Source organism: Pseudophryne corroboree (assembly GCF_028390025.1).
Source record: "Pseudophryne corroboree isolate aPseCor3 chromosome 3 unlocalized genomic scaffold, aPseCor3.hap2 SUPER_3_unloc_1, whole genome shotgun sequence".
In the NCBI taxonomy this organism is placed as follows: domain Eukaryota; kingdom Metazoa; phylum Chordata; class Amphibia; order Anura; family Myobatrachidae; genus Pseudophryne; species Pseudophryne corroboree.
In genome coordinates, this window is record NW_026967493.1 from 2,777,611 (window position 1) to 2,796,309 (window position 18,699).

At 47.7% G+C, this 18,699-nt stretch overlaps 1 protein-coding gene across 1 annotated transcript in view; it reads right to left on the reverse strand.

The window, feature by feature from the left end:
* LOC134983081 (zinc finger protein 615-like) overlaps positions 1-18,699 on the reverse strand; it is a 145,005-nt gene that overhangs the window by 11,626 nt on the left and 114,680 nt on the right. Inside the window, exons 10-14 of the mRNA XM_063948776.1 lie at positions 15,088-15,218; positions 13,903-14,094; positions 13,248-13,371; positions 13,033-13,130; positions 12,596-12,707 (exon numbers count right to left, since the gene is read on the reverse strand). Of these exons, the coding sequence (XP_063804846.1) occupies positions 12,596-12,707; positions 13,033-13,130; positions 13,248-13,371; positions 13,903-14,094; positions 15,088-15,218 (657 nt within the window). The remainder of the gene's footprint in view (positions 1-12,595; positions 12,708-13,032; positions 13,131-13,247; positions 13,372-13,902; positions 14,095-15,087; positions 15,219-18,699) is intronic.

The window sequence follows — 18,699 nt, forward strand, 5'->3', positions numbered from 1 at the left end:
AGGTTGGATGGGAAGCGTCGGTGCTCAGTCATTTTCAGATATCTCCACAGATGTTAAATCGGATTCAAGTCTGGGCTCTGGCTGGGCCACTCAAGGACATTCACAGAGTTGTCTTGAAGCCAATCTTTTGATATCTTGGCTGCGTGCTTTGGGTCATTGTCCTGCTGAAAGATGAACAGTCACCCAAGTCTGAGGTCAAGAGCACTCTGGAGCAGGTTTTCACCCAGGATGTCTGTACATTGCTGCATTCATCTTTCCCTCTATCCTGACTAGTCTCACAGTTCCTGCTGCTGAAAAACATCCCCACAGCATGATGCTGCCACCACCATGCTTCACTGTAGGGTTGGTATTGGCCTGGTGATGAGCGGTGTGTAGTTTCCTCCAAACATGACGCCTGGCATTCACGCCAAAGAGTTCAATCTTTGTCTCATCAGACCAGAGAATTTTGTTTCTCATGGTCTGAGAGTCCTTCAGGTGCATATTGCCAAACTCCAGTTGGGCTGCCATGTGCTTTTTAATAAGGAGTGGCTTCTGTCTGGCCACTCTACCATACAGGCCTAATTGGTGGATTGCTGCAGAGATGGTTGACCTTCTGGAAGGTTCTCCTCTCTCCACAGAAGAAAGCTGTAGCTCTGACAGAGTAACCATAGGGTTCTTGGTCACCTCCCTGACTAGGGCCCTTCTCCCCCGATCGCTCAGTTTAGACAGCCGGCCAGCTCTAGGAAGAGTCCTGGAGGTTCCGAACTTTTTCCATTTACGGATGATGGAGGCCACTGTGCTCATTGGGACCTTCAAAGCAGCAGATATTTTTCTGTACCCTTCCCCATATTTGTGCCTCGATACAATCCTGTCTCGGAGGTCTACAGAGAATTCCTTTGACTTCATGCTTGGTTTGTGCTCAGACATGCACTGTCAAGTGTGGGACCTTGTATAGACAGGTGTGTGCCTTTCAAAATCATGTCCAATCAACTGAATATACTATATATATATATATATATATATATATATATATATATATATATACTGCTCAAAAAAATAAAGGGAACACTAACATAACACATCCTAGATCTGAATGAATGAAATATTCTTATTAAATACTTTGTTCTTTACATAGTTGAATGTGCTGACAACAAAATCATACAAAAATTATCAATGGAAATCAGATTTATTAACCCATGGAGGTCTGGATTTGGAGTCACCCTCAAAATTAAAGTGGAAAAACACACTACAGGCTGATCCAACTTTGATGTAATGTCCTTAAAACAAGTCAAAATGAGGCTCAGTAGTGTGTGGCCTCCACGTGCCTGTATGACCTCCCTACAACCCACACAAGTGGCTCAGGTAGTGTAGCTCATCCAGGATGGCACATCAATGCGAGCTGTGGCAAGAAGGTTTACAGTGTCTGTCAGCGTAGTGTCCAGAGAATGGAGGCGCTACCAGGAGACAGGCCAGTACATCAGGAGACATGGAGGTGGCTGTAGGAGGGCAACAACCCAGCAGCAGGACCGCTACCTCCGCCTTTGTGCAAGGAGGAACAGGAGGAGCACTGCCAGAGCCCTGCAAAATGACCTCCAGCAAGCTACAAATGTGCATGTGTCTACTCAAACGATCAGAAACAGACTCCATGAGAGTGATATGAGGACCCGACACCCACAGGTGGGGGTTGTGCTTACAGCCCAACACAGTGCAGGACGTTTGGCATTTGCCAGAGAACACCAAGATTGGCAAATTCGCCACTGGCGCCTTGTGCTCTTCACAGATGAAAGCAGGTTCTCACTGAGCACATGTGACAGACGTGACAGAGTCTGGAGATGCCAAGGAGAACGTTCTGCTGCCTGCAACATCCTCCAGCATGACCAGTTTGGCAGTGGGTCAGTAATGGTGTGGGGTGGCATTTCTTTTGGGGGCCGCACAGGCCTCCATGTGCTCGCCAGAGGTAGCCTGACTGCCATTAGGTACCGAGATGAGATCCTCAGACCCCTTGTGAGACCATATGCTGGTGCGGTTGGCCCTGGGTTCCTCCTTATGCAAGACAATGCTAGACCTCATGTGGCTGGAGTGCGTCAGCAGTTCCTGCAAGACAAAAGCATTGATGCTATGGACTGGCCCACCCGTTCCCCAGACCTGAATCCAATTGAGCACATCTGGGACATCATGTCTCGCTCCATCCACCAACGCCACGTTGCACCACAGACTGTCCATGAGTTGGCGGTTGCTTTAGTCCAGGTCTGGGAGGAGATCCCTCGGGAGACTATCCGCCTCCTCATCAGGAGCATGCCCAGGTGTTGTAGGGAGGTCATACAGGCACGTGGAGGCCACACACACTACTGAGCCTCATTTTGACTTGTTTTAAGGACATTACATCAAAGTTGGATCAGCCTGTAGTGTGTTTTTCCACTTTAATTTTGAGTGTGACTCCAAGTCCAGACCTCCATGGGTTAATAAATTTGATTTCCATTGATAATTTTTGTGTGATTTTGTTGTCAGCACATTCAACTATGTTAAGAACAAAATATTTAATAAGAATATTTCATTCATTCAGATCTAGGATGTGTTATTTTTGTGTTCCCTTTATTTTTTTGAGCAGTGTATATATATAAAACGTGTATTTAAATGTGTTCCCTATGAGTTAGCTTGAGTCAGACAATTCATTTAAATATAACCACTAATGTCCTTTCCGCTATGCATGGATTTTAAAAGCCACACATATAAAACCTCTTCGTTATGTATAACACACAGCCCGGGCTGGATATAGGCGCAGTCTATGAATATGACGTGTGTATCTTATTCTGCAGTTTGTGTCAGGGTGTGCTGATATAAATCACATTATTTAATTAAAAAAATAAAAATCATCAAGGTGTTTATTGTTAAATTGACTTTGATCATTGACATTTTTGACAGTCATGTTTCAAGAATTTAATGTATGTTATATTTGTTTTACTATGGATGTAGAGTTAGAGTCTACGTCTATGTTTTTACTAGTAACTGGTGTGGGAATACCGTGCAATATGGACCTCTGACCTTTGATGATCTGCTCTACTAATAAAAGGTCTGTATCTATGGCTATTACTTGCTGACCTTATTTAATTATAACTCATGCATACCTCCCAACATGACCCTCTCCAGGAGGGACACAATGCTCTGCTCCTGGATTTCCCTCTTCATTTATGATTGCTATCACGTGTTGGACAGGTGAATGGATAAGAAAGGTGTTTCACCACAGGTGAGGGCAATCATACATTAAGAGGGAGGTCCAGGAGCAGAGCCTTCTGTCCCCCCTGGAGAGGTCATGTTGGGAGGGGGTTGGGGGATGGTATCAACGTCATAATACCAACACTGGGATCGCGGCCGCCACAATGCCGGCAGTGGGGAGAGCGCTAGAAAGCCGCCTTGCTGCGCTTGCCACTGTGTGGGCTCGGTTGCTCGCCAGTTTCTATTCCCACTCTATGCGTGTCGTGGGCTGCACTGGCACCGCTGCTGGCATTCTCACCATTCAGGATCCCGTCGTTGGTATTCTGACCGCCAGGATCCCGACCGCCAGAATAATGACTACATCCTATCGGGAGGTACTGTATGCTCATGTACCCTTCTAGCAACACTAGTCATATTCCAAGCAAACGCGGGTATGGGTCATTAGGTTGACCACTATTGGTCGACATGCATTAGGTCGACAGGGTTTCTATGTCGACATGGTCACTAGGCCGACATGGGTTTTGGTTTTTTTGTTGTCGTTTCTTCGTAGAGTGACAGGGAACCCCAATTAGTGCACCGTGTCCCCTCGCCATGCTACGGGCAAGGTTACTATTCCCAATCTTAGTCCACGTGGATCGTAAAGTACGTATACGGTTTTTTTAAAATGAGAAAAAAAAAATTGAAAAACTTTTTTCTATGTCGACCAATAGTGGTCTACCTAATGACTGTCGACCTAAGTGTGGTCGACTTAAAGACCGTATCCCGCAAAAGCAACCTCCGTTTAATGACCTCTTGTTTGACCACAATGTTGTGTCAACAGTGGCACCAATAGATTGGTGGAAAATGCACATTGGTTCAGAAACTGCAGCAGGTAATGACACTGTCATGGTAGCCGTAGAGCAATTGCCGACAGCTGCAGCGTCATCAGCTTAAGCAGGAAGAATATTTTCCACATTTGGTTTGGTGCAGTCAGAACAGAGAAACCGCTGGGTACTGACAGAGCTGCAATACTTGCGTTTCTTTTTAAGGTGTTCAATAAAGCTAATGGGGGTAATTCCAAGTTGATCGCAGCAGGAAATGTTTTAGCAGTTGGGCAAAACCATGTGCACTGCAGCGGGTGCAGATAAAAAATGTGCAGAGAGAGAGAGAGATTTGGGTGGGTTATTTTATTTCTGTGCATGGTAAATACTGGCTGCTTTATTTTTACACTGCAAATTAGATTGCAGATTGAACTCACCCCACCCAAATCTAACTCTCTCTGCACATGTTATATCTGCCTCCCCTGCAGTGCACATGGTTTTGCCCAGTTGCTAACAGAATTCCTGCAGCGATCAACTTGGAATTACCCCCAATGTGTAGGCTTATTCAGATTTACAGATCAGGCAATTGCCAACTAATGTAGCTTTTACCATCGTTGCTGTTTATTTCCTTTTACAGTTTGTGTGATTGGTGTGTAGTGTGCGGTGCCATGCCAGAATTCAAGGTGACACGGTCATGTAAATTACATTTATTAAAGTTACAGTGGGGCATATATATTAAGCCTGGAGAAGTGATAAAGCAGTGATAAGTGCAAGGTGGTAACGCCCTAGCCAATCAGCTCCAATATGTAAATTAACAGTCAGAAGCTGATTGGCTGGTGTTTTATCACCTTGTACTTATCACCGCTTTATCACTTTTCCAGGCTTAATACATCTGCCCAAACTTTTTAAAAGAACTTTGTATTATTGTTTTTACTTGGTTTATTGGTTTACTTGATGATTCTTATAAAAATCTAATATTTTAAAAAAAAAAATTTTTTTTAAAAATCTAATTAAAATATATTTTTTTTAAATTAATTAGATTTTTTTTAAATCATGTTTTTTTTTTCACAGCCTGGTTTGTGAGCAGACTGATATTCCTATGCAAAATGTCTGGATGGTACAGACTGCAACGTGTATAATTCTCCCCTATGCTGGCGGTAATTATCCACAGTGTTCACGAACAGATATATAGTCCTGCGCTGGGCACCAAATCCATCTTTTCTGCTGTGGGGTACACTGGGCTCCACAAGTCTGGACAATGGGATATAGAGTAGGATCTTGATCCGAGGCACCAACAGGCTCAAAGCTTTGACTGTTAGCAGAATGCACAGCGCCGCCTCCTCTATAACCCCGCCTCCCTGCACAGGAGCTCAGTTTTGTAGTTGGTGCTGCAGTAAGCAGGCAACTAACAGAGGGGCTGCTCCAGGCAGCTCTAAGAAGAGCTTTTTATGAAGAAAAAGTGAAGACTTCAAGGGCAGCAGCAGTGTGTAAATGTCAGGAGACATTCACTGCTGCAGCTCCAGCTCTCCCCAGCGGCGCTGTACACTCCCGAGCCCTGTTTGCCGGGTACCTATAGCGGAGGCTCCGGTTTTCTTCATGTTAGACACACACGGCTGGGGCTCTCCAGGATCGCGTGGCCGCACTTCGGGAGGTGGTAAGTGGGTCACGCTCGCGGGACCCGGTCTTTATCGTGATCCGGCGCGGCCAGTGGGAGGCGGGCCGCGTGCGCTGGCGGTGGCACTGTGGATACAGGCGATCCCACTAGATCACCAGGGCATGGTCGCAGGTCACGTTTTCTCTTAAAACTGATTTTAATATCGTCCACAGTACCCGGTGGTTTTGCCAGCAAGGGGGATAAGGCTTAGACCTGAAGCCCCTCCCCCAGCCCCAGGGCGCCATTTCCAGCAAGTGTTCCCGCCCTGGAGCTGCATCTCTGTCTTTTCCTTACTCCCTGTCAGTGTCTGCGGTGCCATTATCCCTCAGCTCACCGTTCCTGGGACTGCTTGGGCAAATCCTCCTGTGTAAAGCCGCCTGGTTGTCAGTGCTGTGCCTTTACATGACACTTAAGTATTCTACCTGCCTTTTTAGTCAGTGTTAGTAAGAAAGAGTGCATTTAGTCAGGGGTTTATAGTACAATTACCCTGTGATATACATCCAGTTCTTACTGTGTAGTGTTATATCTATTGTTATATAGCTGTGTAAGCTAGTCCTGTGCAGTATTATTGTCTGTAATAACCTCTGCATTGTACAGACTGTGACCTTCTGTCTGTGCTTTGATAGCTGAGTGTTGTCCATCTCGTGTCTTTCACTCAACTTGTTATCCCTATATTCTATAACCTGAGGGCGCTTGGTGCGTCAGGTGTTATTTAATATAGGATTTTTACAAAGATATACTGTATTACGTATTTTTCTCTGTGATTTAGTCACCCTATCTCTACTTTCTCTCTGCTTGTGCTGACTACACTGCGCAGGGGTTTGGGTAGGAGGTATTGTGCTGCTGCCAATTGTACTGTGTTACCTCATACTGCAAGTTATATCATGTCTGCTTCTGAGGGTAACGGTTCTGGGGCGGAACACACTGCAGGTGTTGCTGAAGCCACAGGCACATATGGGGAGAATATAGCAGCTGTGGGCTCTGGTTCTGGGGGCTCCTTGCCCCCCAGTGGGACTGTGGCAACGGAGGCACATACTGACCCTCCGTAAGCTGCTTTTTCCACTCTTCTGCATACGCTAGTTCATAAACTAACACCCCCTATGGGACCCCCGTTGCCGGTACAACCGTATGTGGTTCCTGTAGCTAACCCGCCGTTGGCGGACGATTTATCTGCTCAATTAAAGAAGTTGAATCGGTCCCTGACTAGTAAAAAGTCTGACCATCGCTCGCCTAAGTCCAAGAGGTCCTCTAAGCGAGCGCTTGTCTCCTCACAATCCACTGCTGTCACTGACACCTCATCTGATGAAGACAGCACATACACTGACCCCACAGGTTCTGACTCAGATACGGCTGATGGGGAGGGTGGTTCACATGTGGATGTTCCTGATCTTTTGGAGACAATTAAGTTAATTCTGCAGATTACGGATGATCCCGAGCCATCCGTTCCTCCTAAGAAACCAGATAGGTTCAAGCGTCAGAAGGTGATTAAACAAGTTTTACCTCACTCTGACCACCTAGTGGATATACGTCAGGAACCATGGCAAAGCCCGGGTATCCCCTCGCGCCAGAGCTGTCTAAGAATTGGAAAACGCTTCCTCCAGTAGACTCACATGTGGCTAGGATGGTGGTTTCCTCAGCTCTACTTGTCACTACCGTCACGTCTCTAAAAGAGCCTACGGATAAACGTGTGGAGGGTTGTCTAAAAGCGATTTACACCCTCACGGGTGCTGCACAAAGGCCCACTATTGCAGCTACATGGGCGGCAGAGGCTATTGAAGCATTGGCCTTGGAGTTTGAAGTTGAAATCTCCTCTGACTATGCAAGACAATGCTTGTCATATATTGTCACAGCTTCTCGCTATATAAAAGAGGCGGCTTCTAATGTCGGTATCCTAGCAGCCAAGGCCTCTACTACATCAGTCCTGGCTCACAGGATATTGTGGCTGAGATCCTGGTCTGTGGATCTGGACTCTAGAAAAACCCTGGAGGTACTCCCTTTTCAAGGGGGATATTCTGTTTGGGGAGGACTTAAATAAGATAGTGGCTGACTTGGCTACTGCCAAAACTGCCTGTCTGCCTAATACAGCTCCTTCTGTGTCGAAGGCCAAAGGCACGATCTTTCGCCCCTTTCGTCCTTCAGGTAAAGCAAAAGGTCAGGCGTACCATAAGCAGGCCCGCACTTCCAAACCTGGTAAGCCGAAGCCCAAAAGAGCCTGGGCTGCCCGTCAGCCAGCAGCCAAGACCGATAAGCCTGCCGCATGACGGGGCGGGCCTCCCCCTGGGGGATCCCAGGGTGGGGGGCCGGTTTCTAGGGAATACCCAGGAATGGTTGAAGACCACTTCAGATGCCTGGGTACGGGAAGTCGTCACTCGAGGTTACGCCATAGTCTTCAAAAACCGACCCCCTCATCGATTTTGCCAGACAGACGTCCCGTCGGACCAGACAAAGGCAAACACTCTGCATTCGGTGGTACAGACCATCCTGAATGCAGGTGTCGTAGTAAAGGTGCCCCTTGCTCAGAGGGGCCAGGGGTACTATTCTCCGCTGTTTCTAGTCCCGAAACCGAACCTTGGAACCTGGGGACTACATGGTTTCCCTGGACATACAGGATGCTTACCTGCATATTCCTATAGCAGTGTCACATCAACAATACCTGAGGTTCGCTATTGGCAACCTCCATTACCAGTTTCGGGTGTTACCTTTTGGTTTAACAACGGCTCCGCGAGTCTTCACCAAAGTTATGGCGGTATTGACGGTGGTACTCCGCTGTCAAGAGGTCAGGATACTGCCGTATCTGGACAACTTGTTAATCCTGGCAAATTCCCCAGATCTTCTCCTGCGTCATCTGGATATGACGGTCCGGTATCTACAAGCCCACGGGCGGCTCATCAACTGGAACAAATCCTCCCTGGTCCCTGCTCAGAGCATGGTGCATCTGGGAGCGCTGTTGGACACTCACAACCAGAGGTTGTTCTTGTCTCAGGAGAAAGTCCTGAAACTTCAGGACAGGATTTGTTGCTTCCTTTCTCGTCCGCAAGTGTCGATACATTCGGCAATGCAGGTGCTGGGCCTCATGGTATCAGCATTCAACATGGTGGAGTATGCTCAATTCCATTCTCGCCCCCTCCAGAAGCTGATTCTAGCCAAGTGCCTCACTGGATCAGGTCTCAAATGATCTCTTTGACTCCGGAGGTCCGTCTGTCGCTGATCTGGTGGCTCCAGGTCCGACAACTGTGCAGAGGCCGTCCCTTCTGGATATCCAACTGGGTCCTGTTGACGACAGATGCCAGTCTAAGAGGTTGGGGCGTGGTGCTGGAGCAGCACTCCTTGCTGGGTCGGTGGAACAAGGAGGAATCTCTCCTCTCGATCAACATTCTGGAATTGCGGGCGGTCTTCAATGCATTGAACCTAGCCCAGCATTTCATTCAGAACCGTCCTGTTCAAGTACAGTCGGACAACGCCACCACAGTGGCTTACATAAATCATTAAGGCGGCACTCAAAGCTGTTTGGCAATGAAGGAAGCCTCACGGATTCTACGTTGGGCAGAACGCCATCTACCGGCAATATTCATTCCGTGAGTCCTGAATTGGGAAGCGGACTTTTTCAGTCATCAGGACGTGCATGCCGGCGAGTGGGGCCTCCATCCAGAAGTGTTTCAACTACTCGTGGAAAGGTGGGGTCTTCCAGACGTGGATCTGATGGTGTCTCGACACAATCACAAGCTTCCGGTCTTCGGAGCAAGGACAAGGGATCCTCAAGCAGCATTCGTGGATGCACTGGCAGTGCAGTGGAGGTTTCGGCTGCCGTACGTGTTCCATCCGGTGTCACTCCTGCCGAGGGTAATTTGGAAGTTCAAGCAAGAAAAAGGAAATCTGCTTCTCATAGCTCCGGCGTGGCCCAGACGGCACTGGTTCTCAGACCTGCAAGGCCTATCGTCAGAGCGTCCACTTCTACTTCCAAAACGCCCACACCTCCTCGTTCAGGGCCCATGTGTCTACCAGGACCTAGCCCGGCTGTCTTTGACGGTGTGGCTCTTGAAGCTACCATCTTAAGAGCTAAGGGTTTTCCTGAAGAGGTCATTAAAACTATGTTGCGGGCCCGGAAACCGGCCTCTGCTCGGATTTACCATCGGGTCTGGCATTCCTACTTTGTTTGGTGCACATCTAACCATTATGACACTTCCAAGTTTAGTACAGCCAAACTTTTGGCTTTTCTACAGCAGGGCCTAGATTTAGGCCTGCGTCTGGCCTCCCTCAAGGTTCATATTTCTGCCTTGTCGGTGTGGTTTCAGAGAAAAATTGCGACTTTACCTGATGTTCATACTTTCACTCAGGGTGTGTTGCGTATCCAACCTCCCTATGTCCCGCCTGTGGCTCCTTGGAACGTGTCGGTGGTTTTGGAGGCGTTGCAGGAGCCTCCATTTGAACCTCTTGGTTCAGCTGACCTTAAGTGGCTTTCCCTTAAGGTGGTGTTCTTGCTGGCTATTGCCTCTGCTAGAAGAGTGTCGGATTTGGGTGCCTTGTCTTGTAGTTCCCCATATCTGATTTTTCACCGTGACCGGGCGGTTCTTAGGACTCGTCCCGGATATTTACCTAAGGTGGTTTCTTCATTCCACCTTAATCAGGAGATTGTAGTTCCAGCTTTTGTCTCTCCTGATTTGTCTCCCAAAGAGCGGTGTTTGGATTTGGTACGGGCTCTCCATATCTATGTGAAGAGAACTGCTTCTATTCGAAAGTCTGATTCTCTCTTTGTTTAGTTTGGATTTCACAAACGTGGCTGGCCTGCTCACAAGCAGACCCTGGCCAGGTGGATTAGAATGGTGATTGTACATGCTTATGTAAGGCTGGTCTATCAGCTCCTGTTCACATTACGGCCGATTCTACTCGGTCTGTTGGACCTTCTTGGGCGGCCCAACGTGGTGCGACCCTTGATTAATTGTGCAAGGCGGCTACGTGGTCCTCCGGGCACACGTTCATAAGGTTCTATGCCTGCGATACTGCCGCTTCCCAGGATGCTTCCTTTGGACACCGGGTTCTTCTGCCCACTACAGTGCGACCCCTCCCATAAGGAACTGCTTTAGGACATCCCCATTGTCCAGACTTGTGGAGCCCAGTGTACCCAGCAGCAGAAAACGAGATTTATGGTAAGAACTTACCCTTGTTAAAACTCTTTCTGCGGGGTACACTGGGCTCCACAAGGCGCCCACCCTGACGCACTTAGCTTCTTTGGGTTGATATGGCATTAGCCGCTGACACTTCTCTTGTCGTGAGATTGTGGTGTATGTGGCTACTAACCGTTGTCATCTCTTTTCCTGCTACTGCATTGGGCTGGTTAAGTAAACTGAGCTCCTGTGCTGGGAGGCGGGGTTATAGAGGTGGCGGCGCTGTGCATTCTGGGAACAGTCAAAGCTTTGAGCCTGTTGGTGCCTCGGATCAAGATCCTACTCTACACCCCATTGTCCAGACTTGTGGAGCCCAGTGTACCTCGCAGAAAGAGTTTTAACAAGGGTAAGTTCTTACCATAAAACTCGTTATTGTATGCGCTAACAAAGAGTGGACCGTTTGTAGGCAGAACATAGGGCCCGATTCAGATTTGTATGGCGTTGTACAGCCGCAGGGAAGCACCTATGCCATTTTGTACACATAATATGCAAATACAGCAGGAGGCGTCGGTTAGGGAAAGATGCTCGTTTATGCATCTGCGAGTTAAATACTGCTACTCCACAATGTCCCGTTCTGTTGGTGTTCTGAGTAGCGCCAATGGCTTCCCACTAGACAAACAGTCCTGCCAGTAAGACCCATGCTTCCCTCTCCCGGTCTGGTTCCCAATGTATGGCTGTCCCAGAGTTGGTGAGGTTTTCCTGAAACCCATTTTGCAGCAGGATTGTGCAGGTGTGCTATGTTAGCAAAAAATGGCTCCTGATGTAGGACATACACCAGAGAGTGTGGGGAGGAGACTGGTCAGATCTCTGGGCTGGTAACACACAGTGACATGATGTTAGGCGGAGAGCAGGAGTATAATAGGGGCTGATGGCTCCTGATGTATGAGATACACCAGAGAGTGTGGGGAGGAGACTGGTCAGATCTCTGGGCTGGTAACACACAGTGACATGATGTGAGGGGGAGAGCAGGAGTATAATAGGGGCTGATGGCTCCTGATGTATGATATACACCAGAGAGTGTGGGGAGGAGACTGGTCAGATCTCTGGGCTGGTAACACACAGTGACATGATGTGAGGCGGAGAGCAGGAATATAATAGGGGCTGATGGCTCCTGATGTATGAGATACACCAGAGAGTGTGGGGAGGAGACTGGTCAGATCTCTGGGCTGGTAAAACACAGTGACATGATGTGAGGGGAGAGCAGGAGTATAATAGGGGCTGATGGCTCCTGATGTATGAGATACACCAGAGAGTGTGGGGAGGAGACTGGTCAGATCTCTGGGCTGGTAACACACAGTGACATGATGTGAGGCGGAGAGCAGGAGTATAATAGGGGCTGATGGCTCCGGATGTATGAGATACACCAGAGAGTGTGGGGAGGAGACTGGTCAGATCTCTGGGCTGGTAACACACAGTGACATGATGTGAGGCGGAGTGCAGGAGTATAATAGGGGCTGATGGCTCCTGATGTATGAGATACACCAGAGAGTGTGGGGAGAAGACTGGTCAGATCTCTGGGCTGGTAACACACAGTGACATGATGTGAGGGGAGAGCAGGAGTATAATAGGGGCTGATGGCTCCTGATGTATGAGATACACCAGAGAGTGTGGGGAGGAGACTGGTCAGATCTCTGGGCTGGTAACACACAGTGACATGATGTGAGGGGGAGAGCAGGAGTATAATAGGGACTGATCCTTTGTACTCATTAGTCTGTACTGGCTGAGAGGGTGTAGGATAAGGGACTGCTGTAGTCACTGAACAAGGATAATAAGTGCACATTACTCACCTATGCTGATACCTGTAGGGATTTCCTCCTCATTACACAGCTGATCAACCCTCACATACATCTCTTCTTCTCCAGATATATCTTCTCTTTTAATATCAATCCGGTCTTCACCCTAAGTAGACCAAATGCAAACTAAGGGGCAGATGTATTAACCTGGAGAAGGCATAAGGAAGTGATAAACTAGTGATAAGTACAAGGTGATACACGCACCAGCCAATCAGCTCCAATATGTAAATTAACAGTTAGGAGCTGATTGGCTGGTACTTGTATCCCCTTGCATTTATCACTGGTTTATCACTTCCTTATGCAGTCTCCAGGTTAATACATCTGCCCCGCTGAATGAAGGGGAAGATCTGTGTAATACATGTCCAACTTCCCTGCAGGTCATTTAGTCCAGAGTCAGTTTGATAATTAGTGAGACCTTCAGATCCACCTACCTGACCCTCCTGTAGGACAGTGTGATTCTCCTCTGTATGGTCCTGGGAATACAGAGGACGGGGACATCTCCCTGGGGTATTCCTGTTACCGGCTCCATCTGTATGAAACACACAGTGACTGAGTACATTGTATATATGTGATTATCAGATGATGTGTATCTAGGTGGCCCTCATAGCTGCTCTCTCCATTACACTACAGGACAGTCTCCTCTTACCCAGTGATGTGAGGGGCCGGTGATTCTCCATCATCACGTCCTTGTACAGACCCCTGTGTTCCTCTATATACTCCCACTCCTCCATGGAGAAATAGACAGTGGCATCTTCACACCTTATAGGAACCTGACACACACAATGATACAGTCATCACCCAGACACAAGCCCCTGGTGTTACTGTATAATATCCCATTCCCAGCAGTCACCTCTCCAGTCATCACCCAGACACATCCCCTGGTGTTACTGTATAATGTCCCATTCCCAGCAGTCACCTCTCCAGTCATCACCCAGACACATCCCCTGGTGTTACTGTATAATGTCCCATTCCCAGCAGTCACCTCTCCAGACACATCCCCTGGTGTTACTGTATAATGTCCCATTCCCAGCAGTTACCTCTCCAGTCATCACCCAGACACATCCCCTGGTGTTACTGTATAATGTCCCATTCCCAGCAGTCACCTCTCCAGTCATCACCCAGACACATCCCCTGGTGTTACTGTATAATGCCCCATTCCCAGCAGTCACCTCTCCAGTCATCACCCAGACACATCCCCTGGTGTTACTGTATAATGTCCCATTCCCAGCAGTCACCTCTCCAGTCATCACCCAGACACATTCCCCGGTGTTACTGTATAATGCCCCATTCCCAGCAGTCACCTCTCCAGTCAGCAGCTGAATGATCTTGTTGGTGAGTTCCAGGATCTTCTGGTCATTGTGTCTCTCATGTACGAGTGAGTGAGGTGGAGGCACTGGGATGTTGCTTTGGAACCTTCTCCGTTCATCTGAAACATGAGGGTGGCCTTTGGGTGTCACACTCTCACCAGATGTTTCACTCACCAATGTGTAAGTCTGTGTATTGAGAAAGACATGATAATTGCTTACACTCCCATAAATTCTCGCCTTTTCCGTTATGCCCCTGTGTTAGTAGTAGTGATGTCAGTGTGACACTCCTAGACCCGCCTCACCTCCCCAGTCAGGTGCGGGTGTTAGTGTTATGGAAATCTAGCACAATTGCATGAGACCCCTAGAGCCACTAGCGAAGGGTCTTCTCCCTACAACAGCGGCCCGTTGTTCCCTTAGTGTTTGACACACGCACATCGATACTTAGGGTGCCACCAGGTCTTAAACCTCCAGCAGTAGGTGCTTATGCAATTGGCTAGAGACCACTAGATAATTGGCTACAGTACAGTGACAGAGGGCAGACTGAAAAGCCAGCAAGGGAATGGCACAGGAGGTGGTTGATAGAACGACCGTTAGAAAGGTTGACAGTCAATAGGTCAACACCATAGGGTCAACAGTCAAAAGGTCGACATGAAAAAGAACAAGATAGCAATAGCAGGGCTGGGTTCCAGGCACGGCTGGGGTCTCCAACACATTGACATGCAGAGTATTCACGGGAACTTCACCAGGATACAGGAATCCAGGATACAGACCAGCAACTTACATGGAGGAATAAGCTATAACTGGCAGGGTGGTGCAGGACTGACTGCCTTATAAGACACCAGAACCAATCAGAGCAGCCAGAATGGGAAGGTCCCCTTAATGAGTAATTCCTTGGAGCTGCGGTGCTGCACATAGCGGATAGGTTACCGTAACCACATCCTGGTTGCCTAGCAACCAGCGAGAACATCGGGGAGATGAGCCACAGCAGCGGCTCGTATCAGTTATAAAGAATGATGTCACTGTGACACCTTCAGACTCCCTCCCCTCCCCAGTCAGGTCCCAGTGTTAGTAATAGAAATAAGAGTGATGTCACTGTGACACTCCCAAACTCCCCAGTCAGGTCCCTGTGTTACTAATAGAGATGAGTGATGTCACTGTGACGCTCCCAGACTCCCTCACCTCCCCAGTCAACAGGTAGATGATCTCCAGGGTGAGATCTAAGATGTTCTGAGTTATGTGTCTCCTGTCATTTTCCATCTTGACGAATCTGAGAAAGTGCTCTGTTTCTGGGGGCTGACCCAAGATGTCCTCTGCAGAACAGAACAAATACACACAATGAGAGAGCTGCAATATCCTGTGTATGTATGTGGCCTGTGTATTAGACATTCATGGTCCTTCTCTTGTATCTGACTGCATAGCATATAGGGAAGACAAAACAATAAAGGCATTTTAAGTATATAAAGTCATACACCCCTGCTGGGCTTTCAGACTGTAAGTAATTACACCATAATAGCCAGGCTTTCATGAGGCAAAGAGACCACCTCAAGTGTCATACAAAAAGGTTATAGACAAAAAATGGAGAAGAGATGAAGATTCCTGAGGAAGCTTCCTATGAAACGCGTAGGAGAGAAGGACTAGCTGAGAGGAGAATCTGGAGTATTCACACTTATGATAATGCTGCTATTTTGTTTCTTAGAGAATAAATACATTTACCTTTCATAATGATAGATATTTGCTGGTGTAGCGCTTAGTAAATACTGAATCCCACAGCTACATTCAGTCCTCTAGACATGGAGAGATAGGTCACTTGGTATATGGTGGCTAAAGACTTGGAGGATGATCACCATCTCTGAGGAAGTCTCATGATAGGATGAAACGCATCAGATTTATTGGTGTCATTAGGAGTATGGTATATAACAGCATTCTGGCTGCTCATCTTATTACTATATGGTCGCTTCCACAACAAATGGCTGATTAGGAGTCATGCGGATCATTCAGGGCCGTCTCACTCAGTCTCATCTATGATTCTATAACATTATCTATGAGGCTGTGTATTGGTGTCTCTTGTATGTATCGAGCAGTCTATGTATATCTGTGAGTCTATATAGTTCTATATGTCTATGTATGTACAGATGTGTCTTCTGTTGTTGTCACGATGTGTATGCACCACGGCGAGCGACTCGCTCGTTATGTTCACATAACATGGGGAACACACACGTGAAACTTAGCACTGCATGCCGCAGCATAGCGTTCCGGCGATACGTACAGCGCAACAACAGAAGAGGACACATCTGTATTTATGAGTCTACATATACCGTATATACTCGAGTATTAGCCGACTTTTTCAACCCTTTTTTTGTGCTGAAAAAGCCACTTCGGCTTATACTCGAGTCAGCTTTAGGAGGGACACGGAGAGCACAGCGCGCGGCTCTCCTGTGTCCCTCCTGCGTCTCCGGCAGCAGCGGCGTCTGTGTGGTAAAGGAAGTGCACGAACCGGCACTTCCTTTAACACACGCCGCTGCCGCCGGAGATGCAGGAGGGACACAGGAGAGCCGCGCGCTGCGCTCGCCGTGTCCCTCCTTCAGAAGACAGCGCGGGAGCAACGGAGGGTAAGTATCTAGCACTGTGGGGCATATCTGGCACACCTGGCACTGTGGGGCATAGCTAGCACACCTGGCACTGTGGGGCACACCTGGCACTGTGGGGCATATCTGGCACACCTGGCACTGTGGGGCATATCTGGCACACCTGGCACTGTGGGGCACATCTGGCACTGTGGGGCACACCTGGCACTGTGGGGCACATCTGGCACTGTGGGGGCACATCTGGCACTATGAGGTCTGTGTACGGGTAGAGCTGCATTTCCCACCCTAGGCTTATACTCGAGTCAATAAGTTTTCCCAGGTTTTTGTGGTAAAATTAGGTGCCTCGGCTTATATTCGGGTCGACTTATACTCGAGTATATACGGTAGTTAACTATGTGTCTGTGACGGGATGCGGTTATGTGACCGCGCTTGGGATCCCAGCGGTCACCATACCGACACCGGAATCCCGAACACTTAAAGTGCCGGCAGATGAAATGCCGACCCACAGGGACTATTCCCAGCCGCAAGGGGCTTTGCTGCGCTCGCCTCCAAAGCTGGCATTCTGCTGCGGGGATCCTGGTGTCGGTATGCTGACCGTTGGGATCCCGGCAGCCACCATTACGTACCCAAAGCTCTGAGACTATGGTGGTATCTACATCTCTATGTAACGGCTTAGCTATGGCTCTATATATGTATCTACGTGTCTGTAGCATCAGTTAAGTCACCACGAGTCCATATACAGATAGAGCCTTCTTTATTTTGCCCTTTAATAGGATTAATTGAGCCAGGTCAGTCAGACTTAATCCCCTGCTGTATTGTTCTCTCTTATTGTATTGTAGCTGAGAACAATAGATGGAAAGGCTTATGCTAATAAACCATGGGGCGCCTAGGCACAACATAGAAGCCAAGATAATCGTGGCTCCATCTGACCTACAGATGGAGCCACGATTATCTTAGCTTCTATGTTGTGCCTAGGCGCCCCATGGTTTATTAGCATAAGCCTTTCCATCTATTGTTCTCAGCTGCAATACAATGTGCTGCTTCAGATTTGCTGCAGTCACACCAAACAGCCCCAGGTCGCGTGAGACTCTTCTAGCATCAGGCGTCTTTTTAGCTTCTAGTTTGCAGAAAATGCGTCTTAGTCACAATGCAATACGACTAGGACGCACCCGGAGACTGTGCTGAATATTATATGACACTTGTACATCTGTGTGCGACTGAGTCTCCGACTCTGTACACAAAGTGCAGCAATGTGGCATCTGCAGCTTTTCTCCATCACAAGTTGTTCTGCTCCGCACACAGACTCAGTCACACACAATACACAAGTGTCATATATCACATTCCTCAGCACAGTTTTCATGTGAGCCATAATTGCATTATGTTGCGACTAAGACGCAGTTACAGAAAAAAAAAAAGAAGATGCCCGACGTTAGCAGACTTGCACGGGACCTGGCGGCTCACTCACTCCAGGAATCTCATGCTGCATGGTGTACTGAGGCTAGGTTTATGAGAACACATCTGTATGTCTACATCTTTACGTCTATGCCTCTAAATATGAGTGTAGCTATAGACTCTATGGGGTATATGCAATTGCGGTCGAATTCCCAAAATTGTCGAATTTCGGGTCATTTTCGCCCAAAAAAAAATTCGCCTATGCAATTCAGTGCTTTCCGACCAAAAAACGGACTTTCAAAATTCGACTTTTTGAAATTCGAATTTTTGCAAATTCGACTTTTCTGCAATGATACAAGTGCTGCAATTCGACAAAAGCATATTCAATTCAAGTTTGGAAATTCGACAGCAGTGCTTTTAGACAGTAAATTCGTCATTTTCAATCCGTTACACTTTGGAGGGTGAAAACAATAAAAAAAAATTAAACATGTTTTTTTGGGTGTTTTTTTTTTTTTAGGAATAGCATATCTATTTATATTAGAAGGGATTAGGTACTTTTTTTTCTTTTTGGAGGCACAAGTATTATTTATATATTTTTAAAAATATTTTTTATTTTTTATTGCTGGAACGGTAAAATAAAAAAAAAAAATGGCGTGGGGTCCCCCCTCCAAAGCATAACCAGCCTCGGGCTCTTCGAGCTGGTCCTGGTTCTAAAAATGCGGGGGGAAATTGGGCAGGGATCCCCCGTATTTTTAAAACCAGCACCGGGCTCTGCGCCTGGTGCTGGTGCCAAAAATACGGGGGACAAAACGAG